The sequence below is a fragment of the Notolabrus celidotus genome, chromosome 12 (genome assembly GCF_009762535.1).
Source record: "Notolabrus celidotus isolate fNotCel1 chromosome 12, fNotCel1.pri, whole genome shotgun sequence".
NCBI classification, from domain to species: Eukaryota; Metazoa; Chordata; class Actinopteri; order Labriformes; family Labridae; genus Notolabrus; species Notolabrus celidotus.
This window is the reverse complement of record NC_048283.1, coordinates 21,532,038-21,544,194: the sequence shown is the minus strand read 5'-3', so window position 1 is coordinate 21,544,194 and position 12,157 is coordinate 21,532,038. Positions and strand designations below refer to the sequence as shown.

Below are 12,157 nucleotides of genomic sequence, written 5' to 3'. Positions count from 1 at the left end.
TTAAGACAAGTAAAAAAAAGTCTTCATCGAAGGCGCCTCATCTCTGTTGATAGCTGAAACTTTGGAAAAATGATAACTCTATGATGCAATAACAAAATAGTAGAGTTCTTGTTCACGCAAAAACTTTACAAAGTCTTCAAAATTCAGAAGTCAAAGAGGGGTTATGTTTCCTAATCACCCTGTGTCGAAAGAGATGCCCATCTGAAGCCAAAGCTGCAGAGAGAACAGGAAGTAAGCAGTACGAAGTTGTTGAGAACATCTTGAAACACTGTTAATAATTCATCCCACAGGTAAACGGCTTACCTCTGCGCTTTCCCTGATAACCATGCCAACAGTCATTCTCCTATATGTTAAGTTTCCCTGCACTGGGAGTTGAATGGAGCATACATGTATATTGATTTTGCTCCCTATAAGACCTGTGTCTCGTCCCCTCCAAGGTTGTGATCAATGGGCTCCTTTTCTGGAGATGAGACACACCACATTCATCTTCCATGCAGAGAACTGCCACCTATTTCTCTGAAACCACTGTTAATCACATCCCCTGGGCCTCCCCGGCATTTTTTTCAGCAAAAATGAAAACTCTATTAATTTTCAGGGCTGGGAAACATCAGCATGTGCTGCATTTACTGTATAGATATCCCTATATCTGAGTAACCTTCTTGTGGTGATGTTTCAGTGCATGCTTAAGTGAATTTCATGAACAAATGTTACATAATCCTGCCTTCGGGATGAAATGGTATCAGAAACAACAGTGCATCAGAGGTAATTCCACTGTGAATCCACCTTCCAGTAAAGCCTTTTGTTCTGCTGTCTTTCGCTGTGAGCTTTACAGCATAAATCCATTCTCATTAGTGAACCAGGTTCAGGAGTGGTGAGCCTTTAGCCTCGCTGCGCCTGGAGGTCAAAGACAAGCAGACAGCGTCCCCCCATGGTGGATCACATAAGATTCAGAATAATGGCTGGAGAAAAAGGGAAAAGTTGGTCAAGTAGGTTGGCCTGTTAAAGAAGTGCTTCTTTAGCCAATCAAGAGCGTTGGGGGTTCCTATTGGCTAAAGGGGAGCTGTCAATCAAAACCTCCAGAGAGTTTCTCCCTGTGAATTCATCAGTGAGGTTTTGGAGGTCCTGGAGAACAGATCCCCTCCGTGAAAAACATCACTGCTCGAAAGCAATACCACATGGTAAAAGTATCCCCAAATGCAAGCTATGCTCATGCATTCATTCATGATAATTTGCTGACTGAACAGTGATTAATCTAAAGTATAAAAACTCTAAATAATATCATGCAAAATTACAACTTTCTGCTGTTAGCGTTATTTATATATTTATTTAATATTGCCATTGTAACATTGAGCCACATATTGTTGACAAAGTGGAGCAGGAAAATTGAATCTGTATAAACAAACATATTTTATGATGGTTCATTTTTCTAAGTAGAATTGAACGAAAATATCCTTAAATTGATCACTACATATAAACATGTTAACTTTAAAAATAAATCATTTTATATTACATTATATAATATGATATGATATGATATATCATATATTATATTATATCATATCATATCATATACTATATTATATTATATACATATATTATATTATATTATATTATATTATATTATATTATATTATACTACATTATACTATATTATATTATATTATATTATATTATTTTATTTTATTTTATTTTATTTTATTTTATTTTATACGATATTATTTATTGTTTTATTTATTTATTGTTTTATTTATTTATTTATTTGAAAAAGAAAACGCTCACAAGCTGTGTGTAACCACAGTATAACATGCCAAATGTACACAGTCCCCTGTCGTACCCATCTGACGCCCGTTGGTGGCAGGTCTGTTCCGGACCACAGGACGGGAGGGGGTGGGGCACAGACTAGCGGACTCCTCTCTGATTGGTCAGGGGCGTGCACGTCCCCGTCGTCTCCTCCCGGTTTTCCTGGCATGACCTTTTCCCTTGGCAACCACTTCCTCCGAGCATCCACGGCCATCTTTAATTTTAACTCATTCATGAAAAGTTGTTTGGCGCATGTAAACACGCGACACAATTTGCACCTCGGAGCGGCTTCGCTGGCGCGGTGTGTGTGTAGTTTTCCCGCGAGGAGCGTCACGCAGAGCAGAGCTGAACCGAGCCGAGCCAGGCAGCAGCTGTCCACCGAGATTAAGTAAACACCGAGAGCGTACGTGCATATTGTCCAGTGTAGCGTCTTGTGCATCAGTCAGGCACGTTTCCTCTTAATGCTTTTTTTTTAGGTTAAACTCTTTTCACTTAGTTACAGTGCCAGAGCGAACACGCGTGTGTAAGTATTAACGTGTTTCGTTTGGGGGCTGCAGGAGTAACATGTGCTCCCGAAATAAACAGCAGGTGGAGCGCTATAATAATAAGTGTACGGAGCTTTGTTTGAAGGGCATGGCACAGTGCTCACCACTGCCATGTTGATCTGCAAATGTCCCAGTGTTTATTTCTGTTATCACTATACAGTTTTAACACAATTAAAGATACTTTTTGATTGTTTGTTGGTGTTTATAACAGTAGTTTGCTCACTTCCATTCATTTGCGTTTGATTCATGGACTGTGGACATGTGTTTTCTTTTTGACTGTTCTGTGGTAATCTAGTATTTGCAGTCCTGTTTGGCTACAAGGTTTTAGACTATGTGTGCTTTATCTTTGGAATAGAGAAAGTGAACTAACTACTGTCCAATCTGTACCTCCAGTTCATGCAGCGCTGAAGATTGTAGACCTGTTGTTTTAACGTTTGTTGTTTGAGTTGTTATTAACACAGCTGTCACTATGTTTTAATATTTGTGTTGAAATATGATGTTAAGTATATAAAAATGTTGCCCACTTGAAATTTCCTCATATTCCAATCAGCTGCTAAAGACCAAATGTTCCCTTTCTCATCTGTATTGAATTATAACAACAATATTGTTGTTTGTTACATATTTGGAGCCTACCCAAAGTCAAATCCTTGCAGATATACAGTTTTAACGCAATTAAAGATACTTTTTGTTTGTTTGTTGTTGTTTATAACAGTAGTTTGCTGATTTTCACTCATTTGTGTTTGATTCATGGATGTGATTTTAGGATGAGAAAGAAGCAGACTGCTAAACAGAGGAAGACTGAGGAGACTACAGTTGTCCAGGAGTTTGTGGTTGAAAAGATAATTCGACGCAGAATATTCAATGGAAGAGTTGAGTACTTTTTGAAGTGGAAAGGCTTCACAGAGTGAGTAATTTGTTGAAGACTCAGCTATTTGCTCATCTCTGTTGGTTGTTTTCCAGCATATTTTAAAGTGTTTCTTTTACTCCTTTATTTTGCAGTGCAGACAACACATGGGAACCGGAGGACAATCTGGACTGTCCTGAACTCATAGATCATTTCCTGAGAACCACCCATTTCTCTCTGGAGAATGAGGAAGAGCTGGCTGAACAGGAGTTTATTCCTAAAGAAGAAATGACAGAGCAGGAGACGGAAATTGTGAGTATTTAGGTGATGGTGGTGTGTGTGTAAGATTTTCAATTGTTTCCATGCTATTCAGAGAGCTTCCTCACCTCAGTCTGTAAAACGAAAAAAAAAAAACATATTTGTTATATCTGTTTTTTACAGACAATCAGAAACTTCAGGAAAGTATCAAATGGTAAAAATAAAACCATCTGAACATGGTGGCGCTCTTTCACCGTTTTTTTTGAGAGTCTAAATTCTCAATTTGAAACTAAATGGTGCAAGAAAACGGTTAATGTCACACTGCCCCTGAAAGTGAAAGCAAATAAATTTCCCCTATTTCGCAACATTCCTGTACTGTAATGTAAAAAAAAAAAGTCATGACTGTCTCCAGTCGTTTTTGTTTTTACATTACAGAACATGGCTGACTTGTCTTAGTTTTTCTACGACTGCTGCACTTCATGTTTGTCCTTGTCCTTGTCTTTGCAGTCCTGTCTGCAGTCTCAGCAGCAGTCTCACACTGAGCAGATCAACAGCGATGTCTTCAAGCCAGATGACGAGCAGTCAGACACTCCCACAAACCTCAGCACTTACCTCGAGCCTGAATGCATCATCGGCTCCACTGACAGACAGGGAGAGCTCATGTTCCTCGTCAAGTGGTAACTGCTGCTTCCTCTCTTCCTTTGTCCATATATGTTTTTATGAAGGAAACAAATCACAGTTGATTAGTTAGAGATTGAGAGTATATTGCCACTTTTATGAACGTGTTTCAAAATAAGAGTTTATCATTAACTGTGGAGTGAGTGGGTAGATTAGTTAGATGTCAGTGGCCTTAACCACCTGACAGACATTTTTTATGTGTGCTCAGGGCCTCTTTGACCACAGTTTTGTGCTTTGCTGCCTCAAAGGGGAACCACTTTGACAGAAAGTCCTTTCTTTGAGTCATGGGGAAATACCACCACACCTGGGAAGAGAGTTACATTTCTGTATTACATTACAGTAATGCAGCATCTAGTATTTGTTATACCATTGTGGATCAAAATAACCACCATTTACACTTATCAGCTATAACATTATGACCAGCTTTGCAATCTTATGCAATCCGATATCAATCAATCAATATTTATTTGTATAGCGCCAAATCACAACAGACATTATCTCAAGACCCTTTTACAAACATAGCAGGTCTAGACTGTACTGTTTGTTAAATTATTAACAAAGACCCAACACCAAGACAGGATACGATCCAGTCCTCTCTTACTGACAGGACTTGATCTTATCCCATCTTAGTCCACCATGAGCATTGCACCTTGCAGTATTTAGCTAGTTAGAGTAGCGAGGAAGAACTTCCTGTTAACAGGCAGAAACCTCAAGCAGAACCAGACTCACGTTAGACAGACATCTGCTTCAACTGAGTTTGGGTTGGAAAGAGGGATGGAGGAGAATAAGAGATAGGATAATAAGAGAGAGAGAGATACACTAGCAATACCACAAATTCTACTTTTAGAAAGCTACATTTTTAGTTTTTGTTGGGTGGTGGTGGTGCTGGTGAACTGAAGTCATATTGTTCCTAATATTGTGCCCCCTCCCTTCCCTTTGACAAAATATGAGGAACACCTTTCAAGGAGCTTGTACTGCTGCTCAAACATTTTCGTAACATTTACAATTGGATGCAGCCATCTGAATGGTTTCCTCTCACCCATATGTTTCCCCCTAACAGGAAGAACTCTGACGATGTAGCCTTGCTGCCGGCCCGAGAAGCCAGCACCAGGTGTCCCCAGGTGGTCATTGACTTCTATGAGCGCCAGCTGACGTGGCACTGTGGAGACGAGGAGCTGTGAAGTACGTGTAAAAAAAAAAAAAAACAGCTGTGCTCTCACCTGAAGCTTAATTTAACCTCCATCAAGCGTCCTCCTCCTCTTCCAGCTGACATTAGAGACCAACTGTGCAAAGATTGCAAGATTCTGGCAGGTGCAAGATCCTTGGCAAGGATTGATTTTAAGTGCTCTGGTTCTTGTGGTGCTCAAATAGGTCTCTGTGCCTCTATGGAGGCTGAAATGGAGACTAAATCAAACCTTCAGTGTAGAGCGACTAGTTTGAGGTCAGACTAACCTGTAGCAGCTTTGGTTCTGTGTAAGCAGACACAATCACTGTGGACATGTGTTTCTTTTTGACTGTTGTGTGATAATCTAGTATTTGCAGTCCTGTTTGGCTACAAGGTTTTAGACTGTGTGTGCTTTATCTTTGGAATAGGGAAAGTGAACTAACTACTGTCCAATCTGTACCTCCAGTTCATGTAGCGCTGAAGATTGTAGACCTGTTGTTTTAACGTTTTTTGTTTGAGTTGTTATTAACACAGCTGTCACTATGTTTTAATATTTCTCAACCCTTGTGATTGATGTTAAGTATATAAAAATGTTGCCCACTTCAAATTTCCTCGTATTCCAATCAGCTGCTAAAGACCAAATGTTTCCTTTCTCCTCTGTATTGAATTATAACAACAATATTGTTGTTTGTTACATATTTGGAGCCTACCCAAAGTCAAATCCTTGCAGAATGGTGTTAAAAAAGCTATATTATTTGTAAAACAATTGTATTGAGATAACATACAGTGATTGGTGCACCTTTGATGGCTAGTGCGTTTGTTAAATGTAGCACTTTAGATGTGAGACTGTCCAGTAATGAGGGGCATTTTCTTCCTATAGTATACACGCTAAATGTCTCCTGATGGCTCTGTCCTGACTCAACATATCTCCCATGACTGATATGGGACCCAGATGAACCTTAAACCTCTGTAAACACACCTGCTACTGACTTACTGTAACTGTTGACCATGGATCTGTGAAGTCTGTGAATAACAATAATTAAAAAAAAAACTTTTGTGAAACTCTTCTGTTGTTCTTTGAAGTCACATTTTCCACATGTTAGATCATAATGTAAGAACTTAAGGATCAGTTTGATTACAGCTGATTTACAAACATTAGATAAGTTGTTAGGTGTGTTTCAACTGATCAGTAGCAGTAGATTGATCTGTTTATGCTGGCACATGTTGCATGCCAGCTCTATTACTCAGTAAGCAGTAGAGAGTTTTGCTGATTTGATTATACTGTTAAGAGGAGGGGCCTGTCTCAGTCTTGTGACTTTATTTTGAAACCTTTGCTCCAAGACAATAAAAGTGAAAATAAAAGGCAGAATGCTTTGAGCAGCAGGATTTTGTCGGCTCTAGCACACCAGTATTCAAGCAAGAAACCTGGATTATGAGAGAAGAGAGTGGAAAGAGTGTGAATCAGGTAGGTCAAAAGGTTTTCCTGTTATTCTTACAATGCAAGTTCAGTGTGGAAAAACAACCTTTTCCCTGCACATGAGCAATGTTGGATATTTTGAGGGGGTTTTACATCCTGATCTTGTTGTAGTCATCACACTTCCTCTATCTGAGTGTAAAATAAACTTCCCCTTTATTAAAGCTCAGTCAGTGCCTCAGTGTCTCTCCTGGCTCCTCCATGCAGCAAGTCATCAGTGTCTGGGTGCGGGACCCGCGGATACAAAAGAATGACTTCTGGCATGCCTACATAGACTATGAAATTTGCTTACATGTAAGTAAACAAAGGAAGTTTTTTTTATAAATCTGTGTCAGCAAATAGTGGAGCTTACTGTAAAATACAGTTATTGTTTGTGTCCTGTTTTAGGCTGATAGCGTCTGCTTCACCAAAAAGACCTCAAGTGTGAGAAGGAGGTACAGTGAGTTTGTATGGCTCAGGCAGAAGCTACAAGAAAACTCCTTGCTAATGTAAGCCATTTTCCTGTATTTTGGACATTTACTTTAACTTTATATGTTAAGAAATAATCTGCACCATTGTTACTCTAATTTATATGGTGTATTTTGTATTTTGCAGGGTACGGTTACCAGTACTTCCCCCAAAGAACCCTTTCTTTAGTCTGAACAATGCCCAACAGATCACTGAGCGAATGAAAGGCCTCCAAAAGTTTTTGGAACAGTAAGACTGACCTCAAAGATCAATGAACTTATGAACTTAAACATACTGAAACACAACGATAAAAAAATTGATGAATTGGATTTTCCTGAAAAACCCATGACTGCTGTTTTCTCATAAAAAGCAATAAAATCAATGTTTCCAGCAATCTAATTTGTTTACTGCTGTTATTTCCCAGGGTCCTGCAGAGCAATCTGCTGCTGTCAGACAGTTTGCTGCATCTTTTCCTGCAGTCACAGCTGAGTGCGTCTAAGATGCAGGCCTGTGCTTCTGGAAGGACCCACTACTCTGTGGCCCAGGCCATCCAGCGATGTGGTCTAAGGAGATTTCATTCAGAAGAGGATCTGCAGAAGGATCTGAGCACGTCATGTGACTCTGACTCTGACAGGTATCGCCTCTCACCACAGCAATAGATATTATCTATCATCTGTTTTGTCTTGATTTACTTTGACAGCAGTTTGGTAAAATATGCTATTAAGGATAACAACTAGGATAAATGATAGAAAACTACATCTGCCTCATTAACTTCAACTCACTTTGCATCCTCTTTTTCTTCCTTGTCATTCCAGCTCAGAGTGTCGAGATCCAGAGCCTCAGATTAAAGATTTGGCATTGAACAAATCAGCAAGTTCAGCTTTACTTGGTCTCATGGGGACTAGCCGTGAAGAAAACATCAGCAGCTCATCGGAGATTGTATAAAAACGTCATCTTCACTTTACTGTGAGAAATGTTTGAACCTAAGAGGAATAAATTAGCCTGTTACCCTGTTGTACTGCACTTTTTATGCTACATAGTTGCTCCAAATTATTTCACCTGTAAGAATGATAAACCTTTGTGTTCTATTAAAGCATTTCACTGTGAAATATGTATGGTTAAAGTAATTTAAATGTACCTTCTTGTATGTCCATATTTTACCTTTCAGTTCTTTCTGCACAGATCTTTGGTTATAGCAACACTCTGCCTGAAGATGGCAGTGTTGTTACATCTATGTATTTATGTATTCACTTAACTCATGAACAAATGCTGTAACTGACTAAATGTATACCATAAACAAGCTTGGCAAAATCATTATGACTTATGGTGATTCACAAGGTCTGTTTTGTTGGATATGTGTGGATTATAGTGAGCTATGTTTGGTAGTGACTGCATAATGTCTCTCTCTGATGCTGAACTCCACCTAACAAAATGTCAGGAAGGGAAGTTTGTCATCTGGTGGTTGCTACGGTGCTTAGCAGTATGACGTGTAATAGAGTCTCTGCAGAGGTTTTAGACAGCCCCCCTGTCAGGTGTAGGGATGGTAGGAGGTCCTGAGAGACCCCAGGGGATTTGCTCTTGTCTGAGAAGGCTACCAGGTAGACAGGCTTCATTGCTCCCTGATGAACAAAATGCCAGCTGCACTGACAACCCACCTTTTCTATCTGTCTCTTTAGCTTTGTGTGGTCACTGTAGTTACACATCTCTGTGTAACTGTGTGTGTGCTGAGTGTTCTCCCATAGTGAGTAGCACCATGCTTATGCAGAGGTAATGACCACTTAACAGTGACAGCAGCCTGACATATCTGCACAGCTAATTAGCTGAGCTTTGTCTCTCTGTAGTGGTTGTGATATTCATTATAAATTCAGAGCAGACAAAGGGATTGTGTTGCAGGGACCAGAGAAGTGACGTCACCTCAGACCTGCTCTGTTCTATGCAGCACAGCAATCAAATTGCGGGTTTATCCGTCTTCCCTGGAGAAGTGTGAGTGTATATAGTGATCATATACATCCACATATGGTAATGTAGTGTATGCTGTGTCCTCTCTGTCAAGGCTCAACAATGTGGTTAGCATTACCCTGCATCTTCAAGCACATGCATGAAGGCTGTAGGAGCCGTATTTGCTATTAATCTTGTTATCTAAAAGGTATGTAGCATCTTCTAGGTTTAGAGGTTACACATGTTGGAGTAGGACACATTTTTATAATGATGTGGGACTTAAAAGCTAAACCTGGTTTATCATTCAGATTAGCAATGATACTTTAACTAGTTTATTTTTGTTAATGCAACTTTTCCTTGTTCTTCCTGTTTTCTTGCATGTAATCAAAAAAATACTATTTCAATTTCATCTCTCCATTTAATTTTTTACCAATGCATTCCAATGTTTACTTGACAGTCATTTCCCAATGTCAAAAGATTCTAAAACAAGTCACTTTACTGTCTGTCTGCAGTCAAGATGATAGCTGTTTCTAGAAAAAGGTAGTCTCCAGTTTGCTCTTGGATGACAATGTTGTATCAATTATACACAATTAAAAACACAGACATTGTGGGTATTTTGGGTGGACCAAATCCAGTAGGCTACTTTGGGGGTTAAAGCTGCTGTTGGTAGGAATGGTGTTCAAAACTGTACTTTTTTTCTGCTGGGTTTGGAGAAAAGGTCGTAATACCAGTCGTTACTCATCTGTAAGTGAGGTAATTTGAGATTATTGTGAATCCTGTGTTTTCCAATGCCTTTGTATAAAGCAATGTTATTATTCCCCTCGTTCCCATTATCACGGACCAATCAGAGCTACTCCCTCAGAGCTACTCCCCAACCCTCTGTCCTGATTGGTCGAGTGGTCGCCCCACTACGTCACCCTGAATGGCTGGGAAGCCACTACTTCCTCATAGAATGCGCACAACCATAGACATAAAGAGTAGACGCCGCATCGACCGCTGCTACCAATTGGCGCTGACGAGCCGTGTGGCCGCCATCTTGGTCCGGTCACCCGCTCCACTCAGTGTAATCTGTTTGACAGGTGCAATGAAGTGTAGGTATGATACGGGACACACGGTTTGGCGTATTTTAATTTGTATCGTGGGCTTAATAGTAATAGAATATTCTGATATGTGATAAATGGGATGTATGATAGGTATTTTGCCGTACAGTGCTCTGGCATCTTGAAGTCTCTGCTGCTTCAGTTTCATGGGATCATGGGTAGGATGACCGGACCAAGATGGCGGCCGTATTTCTTGCACTCCAGCAGCCAATGCAGCGTCTACTCTTTATATGTCTATGCGCACAACGATCTTATGTAGGCAGGGTTAGTGTTGACATTCCGAATCTCTCTCAGAACTGATGTTTATATCATGACTACCAACAGCAGCTTTAACTTGATAAATCAAATAGTCCATAAAAACACAAGTTAGGTTGTTTTAGGGAGACTTTATAATATTATAGCTAATGTAAGAGGCTAACTACTGAAAGTACGCAGCAGCATTTGTTGTATCTGCTGTTTTATCTGCTGTTTGGAGAATGTACGTTGTCTCTGGTGGGTAGGATACACCTCACGTAGCCCTAACTCAGCGAGTTTCCAAAGCATAGCTTAGCACTTGCTTACAGCTGCTTAAAGTTAAGCCGTTGTTGTTGCTTATAGTCTCGTGAATTGAAACGTTTACATTGCTGGTTTTAGTAGGACCTGTTCAGAAGTATTGACTCCTCTTTTAATGGTCTGTGACTCTGATCCATTGGCTGTTAACCTTGAGCCACTGTAGCCTAGCCTGTCAGCGAGGCTCTGCTGCCATGACAACACTGACACATTTAAACCCATCAGATCGATTGGCTAACGGCTCCAAGCTCCATGTTGCCTTATCTTGAAGAGGTCAGATGGAATTAGACTAGATAAAAGACTCTGTAGTTGGGCAGATAAAACCACAATAATTCAAAAAGTACAGGAGAAAATCATGGTTTTGGTATTCCCACAAATGCTTCAGTTTAGTCTAATCTAATTAGCATGCTTATTGTTTGACACAAAAAAACAGTAGAAGATATGATAAAGGAGAATGGCGCCTCAGGGAGATGCCCATCTGCCTCAGACCAAGTCAGCATGTCTTTCTGCAACGACAGCTCAAATAAACCCCTCCTCTCATCTGCGATCTCATGCTTGACTAGTGTTCCCTCTGTTGTGTAGGCCCTAATTAACACAGAATCGCAAAAAAAAGCAGAAAAACCATTTTACGTTGGAAAGAACCAAAGTGTAAAACTTGAATGTGGCAAAATGAAATCCCAATCAGGCTTTGTTTGCTGCATGGAGCCAAAAACAAATGAAAGTATTGAGGGAGATATGCTCCAGAGGAGGAAAATTACTGATAAATCAAAGGCTGCTCATGCATTTTAAGTGCCACATTATACAGAATCCATTAGTAGCAATAGGACTTCGGCACCACTTGAGATATTAAATCTCTTTGCCTGGAACTCAGTAACCGGGATGAGTCGATATCAGAGAAGCCCAGATGCACTGCCCATAGATAGAAGATGAAACCTAAAGGATGGTGCCACACTAACAGCAGTCATATGATAAAGGCTGCTGGTGTCAATGTATATAGCTTCTTATACTCAAGACAATCACATTCACATGGGGGCAGATGAGGGGGCAAGGTAAATGATCTTGAGGCTTCGGGTTAATTGAATTGTTAATAACATACGCCCTGGCTATGAATATTTGTCAAGGTCCCCCACATTTTATGCCAATAGTGGGCGCTGATTTACTGGAGGCCACAAAATTTCCACAATCTGACAGCCCAAAAAAAGGATTTTCAGACATTACATCTGTCCTTGGAGCAGTGTGGCTCCTTTTGTGCATGCCAATACCCGAACACCTGCTTTGGATCTGGCAGATAAAAAACACTTTTCTCAAGGCTGACATATTTTTCTCTGCTGCTCAATTGTCCCAGATGGAAATGAGCTG

The 12,157-nt window shown here is 40.1% G+C and overlaps 2 protein-coding genes across 5 annotated transcripts; both read left to right on the top strand.

Moving 5' to 3' along the window:
* Window positions 1-1,948: 1,948 nt before the first annotated feature.
* On the top strand, window positions 1,949-6,352 carry cbx3b (chromobox homolog 3b). Of its 4 annotated transcripts, none has more exons than XM_034698189.1 (5): window positions 1,949-2,203; window positions 3,109-3,249; window positions 3,345-3,501; window positions 3,955-4,124; window positions 5,186-6,352. In XM_034698189.1, the coding sequence occupies exons 2-5, from the start codon at window positions 3,110-3,112 to the stop codon at window positions 5,304-5,306; spliced, it is 588 nt and encodes a 195-aa protein (XP_034554080.1). In that variant the 5' UTR covers window positions 1,949-2,203; window position 3,109; the 3' UTR covers window positions 5,307-6,352. The 4 variants fall into 4 exon arrangements, with proteins under 4 accessions (XP_034554080.1, XP_034554079.1, XP_034554081.1 ...); XM_034698188.1 differs by having other exon boundaries at window positions 1,953-2,188; XM_034698190.1 differs by having other exon boundaries at window positions 1,986-2,246.
* A 290-nt stretch (window positions 6,353-6,642) lies between these two features.
* Window positions 6,643-8,525, top strand: snx10b (sorting nexin 10b). The gene is made up of 6 exons (XM_034698071.1): window positions 6,643-6,755; window positions 6,930-7,058; window positions 7,152-7,252; window positions 7,359-7,460; window positions 7,636-7,845; window positions 8,027-8,525. The coding sequence occupies exons 1-6, from the start codon at window positions 6,723-6,725 to the stop codon at window positions 8,154-8,156; spliced, it is 705 nt and encodes a 234-aa protein (XP_034553962.1). The 5' UTR covers window positions 6,643-6,722; the 3' UTR covers window positions 8,157-8,525.
* The last annotated feature ends 3,632 nt before the right edge of the window (window positions 8,526-12,157 follow it).